This window comes from Hylaeus anthracinus, unplaced genomic scaffold (assembly GCF_026225885.1).
Source record: "Hylaeus anthracinus isolate JK02 unplaced genomic scaffold, UHH_iyHylAnth1.0_haploid 5, whole genome shotgun sequence".
NCBI classification, from domain to species: Eukaryota; Metazoa; Arthropoda; class Insecta; order Hymenoptera; family Colletidae; genus Hylaeus; species Hylaeus anthracinus.
Window position 1 is genome coordinate 9,849,349 of NW_026535322.1, and position 13,607 is coordinate 9,862,955.

The window sequence follows — 13,607 nt, forward strand, 5'->3', positions numbered from 1 at the left end:
GATCAGTACCATAATTGTTAACAATTGTAGTTTATTATTCATAACATTCATTGCATTTATATTTTATTATATATAAAAGCACGAACGCCAGGACGCGCGAAGGTATGGCCATCTAATTTTTCACATATATTCAAGTTTTACTTTTTTCTCTATATTCATACAATTTTACATCGTAATTATCATAATTCAACTTCTAATTGTTGATTTGTACACTAATAATTAATTGATATCAAGTTCTCTAAATAATTAAGAAAATCGAACGTGGCGTTATCTCTCGGTTAACCGTCCAAGTTTTTCGCAAAATAATTCGTACACTAGTTTCGATAAGAGTTTCGCATCTCCATAATCGTATAAATATCAAATTTCCTAATATAAATATGTTAGCCAATTGTTATAAAAGTTTTCATATGCGGCAAAATTGATGTAAATGATTTTGTATATTCTAACCTCTAAATGATTTCTTCTGTTAACATTGGAGTATTTTTCGAGTGATATTGTATATAAAAATTGCGAGATATGAACTTTACTTTATCGGACACCGTAAAATGAATTTATTTATCGTATCAACTATAAGTTGTTTTTTAGAATACATTGTTCCAATTTTAATCAAATATGTGAGTATCAGAGTATTCATATCATACAGTATCAGTCTTGTTATTTTTAATTTTATTTGATTTCTATCTGTTTTAGGTTACGTCTCGCCTATATACAATAACGAAGCATGACATGGAATTGCGGGATGATTTGGTTAACCTAAAGCACGAAATGCTCGGGATATCTATAGTCGATGAATTTGCAAAATATGCAAAACTTCAACGTAAATGTAATAAAATAGAAGGCATTTTAAAAGAAACAGGTAAAACAGTTATATGATATAGAAAATTTGTTTATCTTGTAGCAAATTTAGCATCCACCAAAATGATTCATCTCTGTGTGATATTTAATTTTTAGCATATAAGCGATTATCTTCCAGAATGAAGATACAACTGTTCATAACTTATGGGTTTCGTATATTAAACGTATGTATTTTTTTTGTTTATTACTTTTTAAGTAATTGTTGTCATAACAACGATTCAATAATTGTAAATGTTTCAGGGTTTGTTTGAATTAATTTTATCTTATCTCTACAAAAATAAACCAGTGATCATTTTTCCAAAGGGTATGCTTTGGCCGATACAAAATTTCCTAAGTTGGCCATGTTCTCAAGAAGATTCAATTTCTTTAATTGTTTGGCTTGTAATTGCTAGATTAGTTGTATCCATGTGCAGAAAAATTGATATAACATAATACTGATTATTAATATTAAGATGTACATAATCAACAAAGTGAAACTTCTTTAAAAGATTTCCAAGGCATAGGTATCGCTAGACGAATGGAAATATCTTGAAAAATGTATATAAACTACCTTTTTCCAAATACAAAAATCAAATAACTGTTATAATACTTGCTGTACATATAGCAGTAGTTAGAATTTTATATCGTTTTTTATAAGGGTAACAATAAATTTGATGGATATAATAGCAAAAAAGTGACTGTATTTCGTAAAAGCTTGAGTAAAATACATAATACATAATAGTGAAATATATATCTGCATATAATTATCGATAAGTAATAATAATTTTATGTTTTAACAAAACCTTTTTATATATGACAATTGATACATCTATATTTTTCCTATATAACGTAGCAAACAACGTTTTATCCACGCGTAGAGTATTCATGGAACATCTATTTTAGAAAGCTTAAAAGGAATTGATAATTTTGTCTGTTAATTTAATTACATTAGATAAATATTCATTTTATTGTTTAATTTAGCTTTTCTGTTACATTGTTTGCCTTTTTGTTAACGGCATTATAATTTGATATTGCGACACATATGATACCCAAATATTACATGTATTAATTGTATTATAGGAAATTCTATGACACGAAAATTAAATTAATTTCGTTTGAAACCGAAAAACTGAACTATCAACCTCTTTCCAATACTGGACAAAGGACAAAAATAGTATCCATATAACACACTTTTAATAATATATTGAAAAATCTGAAGATTCGAATAAATTTGAGCACCAATAACGAATAATAATGTTGAAATTATTATAAGGTATAACATAAAATTGTTATGATTTACTTTATCACATTCATATAAATATCAACCAAACATATTTTATACATGACATGTTACAAAATAGCAGGTAATGCTGTGACTGAAAAGCGAAATGTGTTTGTTTAATTTTTAGATGAAACAATGTCAAAAATCGATAATATAGACTTCCTTTTAAAATTAAACAATCATTGTACACATAATATAGTGACACGTTTAATATTCCAAATTAAATAGATATTATTTATGAACAGAAGTCATATAGTTGACACCTGTAATCACTGTTAATACAGTGATGTTACGTTTGAAATATTTGAAAATAAGAAAATTTTTGTTACAAATATTAGTAATGTAATTATCTTTCTAAATGTTCAGTATATCAGCATATAAATGCAACAATGTCATGTTTACGTTAACTTCAATGTTAGTTATGTTGAACTCGTACATAACATACAAATGCTTATACATAAAATAAAATAAGTCAAGTTATGTGATTGTATACAAAATGAAACCAATAGCATACAAAATATTGAAACAATAAATATTTTGCAAAACATTGATAATATCGATATTCTACAGTTTCTGTTCTTTTTGTTGATAGTTTCATTTTACTTTTAATAGCATACTTTTTTTTTTTAAAGTTAATTGGTTACGTGTTTAATATTTTCTCGCTCTTCTAATTTCGTTACAAACATTGATATTAAAATGAAAAGAATTTAAATAAATTACTATCATAGAATAATTATTATTGAAATATTTTTTCTTACCACCTAGATATTTAAATTAAAAAATATACTTTCTTTCTCACACTACGTTAAATACCAGAAAAAACCGTACTAGTTTATAATATGTAAGAATAAAATGCAAAAGAAATTAGAAGAGCAGGTTTATTGAAATCTCCTTCTCCCGTCAATTTTTTTTATTGTTAGGCTATTTTGAAGCTGCTTAGAATTTTATAAACGATTATTTAGTTTTTATTATAAATACTGTTTTGCATCGTGTTACTATCAGAAATGTCTAAGCGACTCGATACAAAGTAAAGATCAATTTATAGTATATTTATTTTTACGGATACTTTTTTAATTAATGTATACGCACTGTACTATGAATGTGAAGCAATTAAAATATTAGAAAGTTAGGTATTTTTCTTTAAAATAATTCTCGTTATGTTATACAATCACATAGTACAAATGCATCAACCAAAGAAGTACTTTATATGAATACATGACGAAATATTTGTAATTAGAGAAATTCAACTGACTTATGTTTTAGCAATATCCATTGGTGATCCGCTAGTTGCATTTGTAGCCGTGTTAGCGATCGGTGGACCCCCTGAACTTACAATAGTTGGCGGAATCGCAGGTTTGACAAATCTGTCCGATGTGCGTCTATTGGATGGTGTTATCACATGGCCCTGTTTAAATAATGCAGAATAATATAATACATAAAACGTGAAACTTACAGATACAACGACACACGACTTACCGCAGAAGGAGGTGATGAACTTGCAAACGGAATTGGAGTAGGCTGACCACAAGCGTAACATCGATTCGTGTTAAATCCCTCTCTTGTTGACGATCCTGTAAATAAGTATTATCTTCAATGACTATTAATATGCATTTACAAAAAGTAAAAAGCTTACGAAGAAGAAAACAATACATCAAAGAAAAAAATAATGATAATAAATTACAGGGAAATAAAACACAAGAATAATTACCTGGACTTAGCGGTCTAGAGGAACTAGGCGAAGGATTGTACGGCACAGGGCTGGAAACAGTACGATTTCTTATATTTCCACCAGACATCACAATTTCATTATAGTGCCGTTCTTCTTCCATTTCCAAACTAACAAATAGATCAAACTTGAAGTCAAACTGAAATAGTTTCATAGTTTATATACTATAGTTATTTACCTAGATTCCGATTCTGAAAGATGTCTGCATAAAGCCTCGCGACGTTCTACTTCTAACTGTAACTTTCTCTGAAGTCTCAAATTTTCTTCACGAATTTGTTTCTCCTCGTTCACGTATCGCTGTGTCTTCTCCGTGTCTGATGTGGATAACACATAAATATATTAAAGACTTTTGTATACTCGCGCATCTATATTATCGTACAATAGAAATTCTTACGTTCTTGTTGAGAGATGAGCAATGTATGTCTTAGCGTGGCTACTTCGCTTCTTAAAGTTTGAATATGTGTACTTAAACTAGTAGCAGTATCACCGTTATTAATTTCTCTCGGCGAGGTGGGATCGGACACGGGTTGGTCTAATTTTATTTGAAGCATTCTTTTCTCTGCCTCCAATTTATCCATTCGTTTCCATAATTTATTTACTAATGCTTCTTGTTCTTGCTCGAGCGTATTTTCAAGTTCGACCTTTTCTCTACGTAGTTGCTCTAAATTACTTTGTTTCGCGAGAGTTTCGGCCTCGAGTTTTTCTATCTTTCTCATTAATTTATTAACAAGACATTCCTGTTCCTGTTCTAAAGTTTGTTCCAGGCGACATTTTTCTTGACGCAATTGGTTCAATTTTCTCGACAGGTCGTTCGTTAAACACTCCTCCTCTTGTTCGTAATGATGCGCTAGCGTTTCTTTCTCTTTCTTGAGCGCTTGAATTTTCTTCAATAACGTATTACTTATAAATTCTTCTTCTTGCTCGGCTTTAGCTTGCTAGAATACGACATAATTATAATGTGTTAGGTACTCAACATTTTTAAATATTATTAAAAAGAATTTATTATTTAAATATAATAACATCTTAAACCGAATATTACATTAACATGAATAACCACATTGTTTTATATCTACAAATTCTACAAACTAAATAGATGGTTTAAAACATTCTGAATGAATGTACTAAGATATTTAAAACATTGTGAATGTATTTTTTGTGTTGAGCAATATTATACATATAGGTGATATCCCAATTTACGACATACTTTAATTATTGCTCTATGTTTAAGGCACATACAATTAGTGTATATTTGTCTAAAGGCAAGGGATCAACAAGAAATCAACTAATGTTTTGTAAGGTATGTTTTCAGAGAAGCACAGATGATTTTCAAGAGTAGAAGATCGTGTTAAAGAGCCTACAACAAATATTGCAGATACAGTGAAAATATTAGGACTGATGTTAAATCAGTCTTCAACATCAACTGAGTGCCCTCTTCAAGCATCAACTAAGCTTACATAATTTTCATCCAAATTGTCTATAAGAAAGCATATATATATATATATAATAATTGTTTAAACAAATTTCTATTGTCTTTTTATCAAGTTTTTATGATTGAACATGATACCCTTTATGTAAATGCAGAAATAATGTTTATTATATTTCACAGTTTCATATTGTACATAATCATTGATATGTTATACATGGCTATTATATTATAATGAACCTTAATATTTACGGGGAAGTTAAAAATGTGATCAGGAAATAATGAATTTGAAGGGAACCACAAAAATCAGTGAGGCACTATAATAAAAAGTGGAAGATAGTTTAATGTCAAAGTAGCCTTTACTAGGAATAATAGTTTCTTTTTCTGATTCAATTAAAACTGTAACCGATATTAAAACGTTGAAATACCTTATGGGAATGTACGTATACGATCTGTTAATATGCCGATATACGATGGTTCCAGTTAGTAAAAAATACATAAGCAACTTACTATAATGACAGAGGCCTGACGAAGACCACGGTTCTCTTCTTGCAACGCCTTCACCCTCAATTTGTACGTTTCCAGCTCGACTTTAAGAACGCGATTGTGCTGTTGCAACGACTCGATTCTTTTCTGAAGTTGTTCTCTGGTTACAGGAGACGGCGGCATCATTATCGGTCCTCCGTCGATCGAGCTCGAGTCACTTTCAGATGCGCTATCACGGTCAGCCATTTTTCTTAGACAGGAATTTCTTTAAAAAAAACCTTACTATTCTTTCTTTTTCATCGCACCCTCGAATAAAATCGTGCGATATATATTTTTTTCAAGACACGTGTATGTGCTTCTTCGTTAAAACTTCATTACTTCGCGAGAAATAGCCGTAATATCACATCAAACTGCCGCACATGTGCTCTACCTAAGAACGAATCAGCTGTTTGCTTGTCCACGAGTTATTCGAGAAGAAGATGTCAAACGTGGTCAAACGGATTTCGGCAATGCGACTCCCTAGAGCGTTTCCCGAATTTCCCTTTCACTATACAGGGTGTCCCATAATTGTTGGAAGTCCTTGAAAAGGGTGGTTCGGAGAGTGATTCGAAACACTTTTTTCCTTAGTGAAAATGTCTGAGGTTTAGTTGAGGAGATATTAACGGAAAACCCCGACCAATCAGAGCGCGAGTATGCTGGCGGAAAGTAGGCCGTGTTTGTATTTTCTTTTTTTACTTTACATGAAATTTAGGAGCCCAAATGGTTTCTTGCACCCGGGCCCTTTTATAGAGACGGCCGGCCCTGGCTAGTTTTCCCGTAAATACATTGTTGACAAAGAGAAGAGCGTACATAATAACCTCCAATAACCTCTTAACAAACGAAAATTGAATTGGTACGATATGCTGATTGTAAATAATCAAATAAACTTAAAAACCGCAATTGTTTCTAATAACTGTAAAAACTGTAATTTCGTCTGAATTATAAATTGCGAAATAGTGGTTTAAAGAGGTTTAGTTTTAGAATTTAATTTTTCAAATATAATTCAAATATAATTCAATATAATTATAATAGTAATAAATTCAAATATAATTTCTTAGGAAACATGGATGCTGACTTCGAAGAACTTTCCCACGACACAGAGCTTATTGCGAAAGTGAAGCAATTTCGAGATGCAACATTGAAAATCGAAGAGACGATCAAACTTGCTACAGATCCAGATTTATACGAGAAACTTTCTAACGCTGATAAAGTTAAACACGATCTATTGATATCTTATAGTATAAACAGTTTGTTTTGGATGTATTTACGTGTAGAAGGTACAAAGTGAAGAATTTTCATAGTGCTTTTAAATTACATAAAATATTGTATTTTTTGAACTTCAACTTGATTATCATTTAAATTATTACCAAAGTACTCACTAACTCGATTTAACTGTTGATTAGGAATCGATCCAACAAAGCACAGAATAAAATCAGAAAATGATCGTTTGAAGAAGTCTATGACACGCGCAAAACAAATTGAAGACAGAAACACTCTTATGCCACGTATAAATAAAGATGCTGCGCAAAAATTTGTTAGAAATGGATTGTGGGATGCAAGGAATAACAAACAGAAATACAAAGACATCAAACATACAAATGATAATAACATGACTGAAACTTGATTCGAACGAGGAATTAAATTTTGTTGAAGACTTGCGTGTATTATATGTACATATCTATGTATAAATACAAGTATAAAGAAATATATAAGGCTGTGTTCACCATGGGTCAAACCGTGGCTTTTTTATATTCGTTAGGATATACTTAAATAATTCAATGTATTGAATAAGTACACCAGTAATTTCAAGTAGTATGCGATATTTATGTTGTAGGACATTTTTTGCGTTTGTTTACTTTTGCTTTATAACCTTCCAAAGTGGCTTAAAACGAAAGTGGAATTTCTATGTACACCAAGTATACTTTTAATTTTTGCGATAAGCGTATTTGTATTAAACACTTTTATCTATAAATGAAATAATGGAATCTAAATACCAAAATAATATATTAAATAAAAATTCAAACGAAATTTCACCGTTAAAACTATTACACAACATTAAAGATTATTCTGAAAAAGAAAGTGTTACTTGTTCTTCTAAACCATGTGTTTCAACCACATCGGATTTTATATCACCATCAAAAAGTAGAAATAATTTCACATCAATAAACCAGTAAGTTATTTTAGCTTTTAATATAATTGGAAAATTTAATTTTCTAAGAATTAGAAGATGAATACTGTAATTTTAATGAAAGAAATTTTTGTTGTACTATATTTTCATTAGAATCAAACATTTTCATCTTAAATTTGTTGTATTTCAATTAAAAGTGTAACAGAGATATTTACAATTCTGATTTCAGATGATTTCTCGCGAATATGCAATGTATATTTTTAAATATATGCACTTTATTTTCCAGGGTAACTAAATTGTTTAAAAAATTGCAAATACAAAGTAACATAAAGTATAACGAAGAAAAAGATGAACATCTTGCTGGAAATATAATTAATATAATTCAAACGCTTAACATAGTATTGGTAAAACCAATTTCTCCTGACTATCTTTTGTACTTTGGCACACCACTGTTTTTGAATTGCACAAATCCTGAAATTTGTGGAACAAAATATAAATTATTGGGCTATATAGATGATATATTTGGATCTATCGGAGATCCTATGTACTCTATAACTATGATGTACAATCCAAAAGACATAATGAACATTAATACTCGAGTATACTATTTTCCAAATAATCCGAGTACTGAAGAAGAGACCTACATAGTATGTAGAACATACAAGGGACGAGATTTCCAATAAAAGAAAGTATAGCATTACAACAAAGTATTAACAATAAGTGTTTAATATTTCATTAATAACAGAAAATAAATTATTCTTCTGCATAAAATTACATTAACACATACTACTTATTTATCTCACCAGTTCCTGTTGTAATACAACAAAACCGTGGGTAACGCTAATGAAACTTTTAATGAAATATTTCTATAAATAATGAATTTGTAATTGTATAAATTTATGCACACATAGTTTACAGAAAAATTATATATTTATCATTCCTAGCACTCACAATGAAATATTAATATTTAAACATTCGAAAGCATAAATGAATGACTTAAATTAGACGTTTAGTATTAAATGAAAAAAACCATTTAATTTTGAAAAAAATTTATTAGACGTTCTATTTTTATTATCGTACTATTATATCTAACGATAATTTACGAAACCATGTACGATTACATATTTCATAGAGGAAGTAAATAATTTCGAAACATTATTTCTAAATTGATACAGAGATAAATCATTGTACGCATATGACAGCTATATGAACTTAGAACCACCGCACATTATGATCAATAACGATTATTAATAAAATGCTAGTACATATCCAGTATCTACATAGAACTGGTTTGCAGTACCGTTAGTCCATGCTTCGTTGTCACAAGCACACAACTGTCTCGAAACTGTACTGTAGGTTTGTTGACACACCGTTTTCTTATCGTAATTTTTAATATTGTTCATAAATGACGATCGTTCAAAAGTCTGTACTTATTGTAAAACACTCAGGACTTCTTTTCTGACGTTTAGAACTTAATTAGACTTTGATTAAGTACGCAAATATACAGAGTTTCGATCATATTCGATCGATCGCCACATATGCAGAAGTGAATAGAAATATACAAAGCGAAATATAGTACAATTATGTCAAACGAAAATATTGAAATTCCAAATAAACGGATAATGACGGTATGTATAATCAAGGCGTATGTTGTATTAAGCTTTTTACTATTAATTTCGTGTACATAATATTTAATTAAATATTTCAAGTTACGATGTATCTTCGAAGTATATGAAAACACACACTCACGCACAACATTCGTATGGATGCACACATGTAGAGTACAGATGTTTTACTGTTTATATTAAATTACAGTTATGATGATATTTAATATAAAACATTACGTTTTTTCCATTTTTATTTCGAATATCGATGTTGCGTAATATTTTATTGATTATTATCGTGAAATAATTATTGAAATATATTCTTGGAATACGATTTTTTGTTGTAAATAAATAAATAAATATGCGTTATTTATATGACTATTATGGTATATTAGTTTAATATCAAGCTTTGTCATTTTATTTGATGTATCTAGATGTTTTAAAACTATGTTGCTATAAGTATTGATATTTTTTTCTATTTTGTAAATAAAAAACATTTATGAACCTACATGATACTAACAGAACATTTTCAAAAATCATAACGATAATGTTATTACACGCGTCTATCCTATGCTTTATAGAAAATTATATATAATAGCTCCAACCTCTCCGATTTTATATCTCCGATACCCTTGAAAAATTTATATATTTGTATCGACTTAGTTCTATTTTTGATAATAAAAAGTTTTAATAATTACACTTTTAAATAACAAGTATCCCTTGCTATATGATACTCTGTGACATACTTCTTTGGAAATACTATAAGACTATTAAATTGGCAAGGTTGGAGCTATTGTCGATAACTACTTGATGTTATAAATAATGCTTTCTTTAGACTTGTACCAATGTATCGGAGCAAGCACATCACGTATCAAGAGCAAAACGCGGGCAAGCAGTGGGCAGCGTGAGAGGTTTTCGCGGATGTACCGTTTGGTTAACAGGTCTTTCCGGTGCAGGAAAAACTTCTATAGCTTTCCAAGTTGAAGCTATTTTAGTTAATCATGGAATTGCTGCGTACGGACTCGATGGAGACAATATAAGAAGTGGTTTAAACTGCAACCTTGGTTTCAGCAAAGAAGATAGAAAAGAAAATATAAGAAGGGTCGCAGAGGTAGCTAAATTATTTGCGGACAGCGGTCAAATTTGTTTATGTAGCTTTGTCTCGCCGTTCGAAGAAGATAGACAAATGGCAAGACACATTCATAAAATGTCAGATCTTCCATTTTTCGAAGTATTTGTCAATACGCCTCTTATCGTATGCGAAGCTAGGGACACAAAAGGATTATATAAAAAGGCACGTCAAGGGACTATCAAAGGTTTTACTGGAATAGATCAGATGTACGAAAGACCAGTAAATCCTGACTTAGTGGTAACCACTGAAAACTGTACCCCAGAAGAATCAGCTGCGACAGTTATTGATCTTCTGGAGAAACAGTGTATTATACCGGTACTGCAAAAATCCACATCACCAATACGGGAGTTGTTCATTCCAGAATCACGAATATCTTCCGCCAAAACAGAAGCCGCTACTCTTCAGAGTTTAGAAATTAGCGAGATAGACGTACAATGGCTCCAGGTTTTAGCAGAAGGTTGGGCTGCACCTCTCACAGGTTTTATGAGAGAAGATCAATATCTTCAGGTATATACAAGAGAGTTGCATGAACATAAAACATGAAATAACGACGTTCACCTGTTATCAGAAAATTAATTCTGTTATTATTATTATAAGCATAAAATACTGAAACAATATTTTTAGACTCAACATTTAAAATGTCTCCTTCAAGGTGACAAGGAAATCAGTCAATCCGTTCCGATAGTTCTTGCGATATGTACAGAGGATAAGGACCGTTTGGATGGACTTTCGGCTTTTACATTGAAACACAAGAATAAGGCTCTTGCAATATTACGTAGGCCAGAATTTTATTTTCACAGGAAAGAAGAAAGATGTGGATGGCAATTTGGTACTAACAACTTAGGTCACCCGTATGTAAAGATGATTTACGAATCGGGAAATTGGTTGGTAGGCGGCGATATAGAAGTTCTCGAAAGAATTAAATGGCACGATGGCCTGGATAAATATAGACTTACACCGAATGAGATTCGAACAAAATGTAAAAAAATGAAAGCTGATGCTGTATTTGCATTTCAACTTAGAAATCCTATACATAACGGTCATGCACTATTAATGCAAGTATGTTGATTTATGGATTTGTTATTCAAAGTGTACCCACATAATATGGATAGATTTGTTTTATTTTTTTTTTTTTTTTACCTGTAGGACACGAGAAAGTGTTTATTAGAAGAAAGAGGATTTAAAAATCCTATATTACTCTTACATCCTTTGGGCGGCTGGACAAAAGATGACGATGTACCGTTACGTACAAGAATTCTTCAACACGAAGCTATAATTAACGAAGGTGTTCTAGATACTAATTCTACGTTATTAGCAATTTTTCCATCTCCAATGATGTATGCTGGACCAGTCGAGGTGAACTTTCATTCGTAATTATATACACATTTATAAGCCCATTAATTCTTTTATTCAATTCCGTTTATTTAACATTAGGTACAATGGCATGCAAAAGCCAGAATGAACGCAGGTGCTAACTTTTACATTGTTGGAAGAGACCCAGCTGGTATACCACACCCTGACAAAACTGCAGTTCCCGATGGAAATCTTTACGATCCTACTCATGGTGCTCGAATTCTTTCGATAGCTCGAGGATTGCAAAGTCTAGAAATTATACCATTCAAAGTTGCGGCATATGATAAGAAACATAAAAGAATGTCGTTCTTTGACCAAAAACGAAAAGAAGACTTCGAGTTCATATCGGGGACAAAAATGCGCGGTACGTATTACACATATGTACTTACGTATGCATTTGTATTTCGTTCAAACAGAGCGAGTGTCGTATCATGCGCTCTTTGTGTTTTATTAAAAACCACATGTTCTGTTTCTCAAATACAACTTTAACAATATTTTCATTAAATCCTTTTCTGTATTTGTCCTCAGGGGCTGTAGCTATGTTTTATTGTAAATGTAGCTACAGTACGGGCTTAGCAATCCCGAGGTACCCGAGCTATTGGGGGGTCAGTGGGCCCCAACAGACTATCGATTATTGATTATGAGACAATTATGAAACGAGGTATCTAAGCAAATGCAAATGAAAAGTAACGCACACATAAATAAAACTAACTCGCTCGCTCGTTAAATTTATCGCGACGTTATAATTTTGACCTGGGTATAGAAAAATATAGATTCATTTAAAAATAATTAAACTTAAAATTTAAAAAACCTTGACATTGGAGAGAAGCGAGCTTTGTTAAGATACGCCCCTTTAAATCAAACATCTTTCCTTAAACTTTTTATAATATCATTCCAATCTTAGGCAACTCATTCTGTATACACAAATTGTAACAAGTATAATATTATCGTACTTATATAAAATGTGGTAATTTATTGCTCTGTGTGAAAGGAAAAATTTTCTGTCTGATTGGAAAAAAGAAATTAAAGTTTAATGTTCACGACACTTGTAATGTTCTTTTACAGGATTAGCAAAAGCAGGTGAAAATCCACCTGAAGGCTTTATGTCACCCAAAGCATGGCTTGTTCTGGCACGATACTATCAAAATCTAGAAAAGTGAAAAGTATCGTAGGAATATTAGAAATTATGAAGTATTCTAAATTAACACATTAAAGATAGTAAAATTAATTTTACAACTGTTATAGGATAATAAGTACGAAAATATTTAAAATTAATGCAGTTTTACTATTGCTATACATTTGTATCTTTGTACATTTGTCTTGTACAGCACATCGATTTCAATATTTATCTGTGTATTAAATAAAATCATATCTATTTACAATTATTCTACAATGTATACGTTATTTTTATTTATACAAATACAAAACCTAATTGTATTTTCCATATACATTTTATACGAATATACATAATGTGAATATATGATTTTATTACTGCATATACATTAAAAAATGTACTTTCCTGGGATCTATAGATCATGCATAATTTTAATGTATATTTAACGAGTATTTATATGTACAGTAGAAATCTTAAAAATATTTT

General features: G+C 30.6%; 4 protein-coding genes across 5 annotated transcripts; 3 read left to right on the forward strand and 1 right to left on the reverse strand.

Moving 5' to 3' along the window:
- Positions 1 to 94: 94 nt before the first annotated feature.
- LOC128895858 (guided entry of tail-anchored proteins factor 1-like) lies at positions 95 to 2,841 on the forward strand. The gene is made up of 4 exons (XM_054158808.1): positions 95 to 614; positions 691 to 856; positions 952 to 1,019; positions 1,096 to 2,841. The coding sequence occupies exons 1-4, from the start codon at positions 546 to 548 to the stop codon at positions 1,285 to 1,287; spliced, it is 495 nt and encodes a 164-aa protein (XP_054014783.1). The 5' UTR covers positions 95 to 545; the 3' UTR covers positions 1,288 to 2,841.
- LOC128895855 (coiled-coil domain-containing protein 6) lies at positions 1,516 to 6,756 on the reverse strand. Of its 2 annotated transcripts, none has more exons than XM_054158805.1 (6): positions 5,776 to 6,756; positions 4,237 to 4,777; positions 4,021 to 4,156; positions 3,825 to 3,874; positions 3,593 to 3,687; positions 1,516 to 3,521 (listed from the first exon to the last, which is right to left on the reverse strand). In XM_054158805.1, exons 1-6 carry the CDS (start codon positions 5,995 to 5,997, stop codon positions 3,369 to 3,371), a joined length of 1,197 nt encoding a protein of 398 aa, XP_054014780.1. In that variant the 5' UTR covers positions 5,998 to 6,756; the 3' UTR covers positions 1,516 to 3,368. The 2 variants fall into 2 exon arrangements, with proteins under 2 accessions (XP_054014780.1, XP_054014779.1); XM_054158804.1 differs by having other exon boundaries at positions 3,825 to 3,952.
- A 97-nt stretch (positions 6,757 to 6,853) lies between these two features.
- On the forward strand, positions 6,854 to 7,414 carry LOC128895812 (nuclear nucleic acid-binding protein C1D-like). Its single transcript, XM_054158741.1, has 2 exons — positions 6,854 to 7,067; positions 7,194 to 7,414. The coding sequence occupies exons 1-2, from the start codon at positions 6,854 to 6,856 to the stop codon at positions 7,412 to 7,414; spliced, it is 435 nt and encodes a 144-aa protein (XP_054014716.1).
- Position 7,415: 1 nt separating this feature from the next.
- On the forward strand, positions 7,416 to 13,389 carry LOC128895852 (bifunctional 3'-phosphoadenosine 5'-phosphosulfate synthase). The gene is made up of 7 exons (XM_054158797.1): positions 7,416 to 7,960; positions 8,205 to 9,546; positions 10,358 to 11,161; positions 11,279 to 11,713; positions 11,801 to 12,010; positions 12,089 to 12,371; positions 13,073 to 13,389. The coding sequence occupies exons 2-7, from the start codon at positions 9,502 to 9,504 to the stop codon at positions 13,165 to 13,167; spliced, it is 1,872 nt and encodes a 623-aa protein (XP_054014772.1). The 5' UTR covers positions 7,416 to 7,960; positions 8,205 to 9,501; the 3' UTR covers positions 13,168 to 13,389.
- Positions 13,390 to 13,607: the final 218 nt, after the last annotated feature.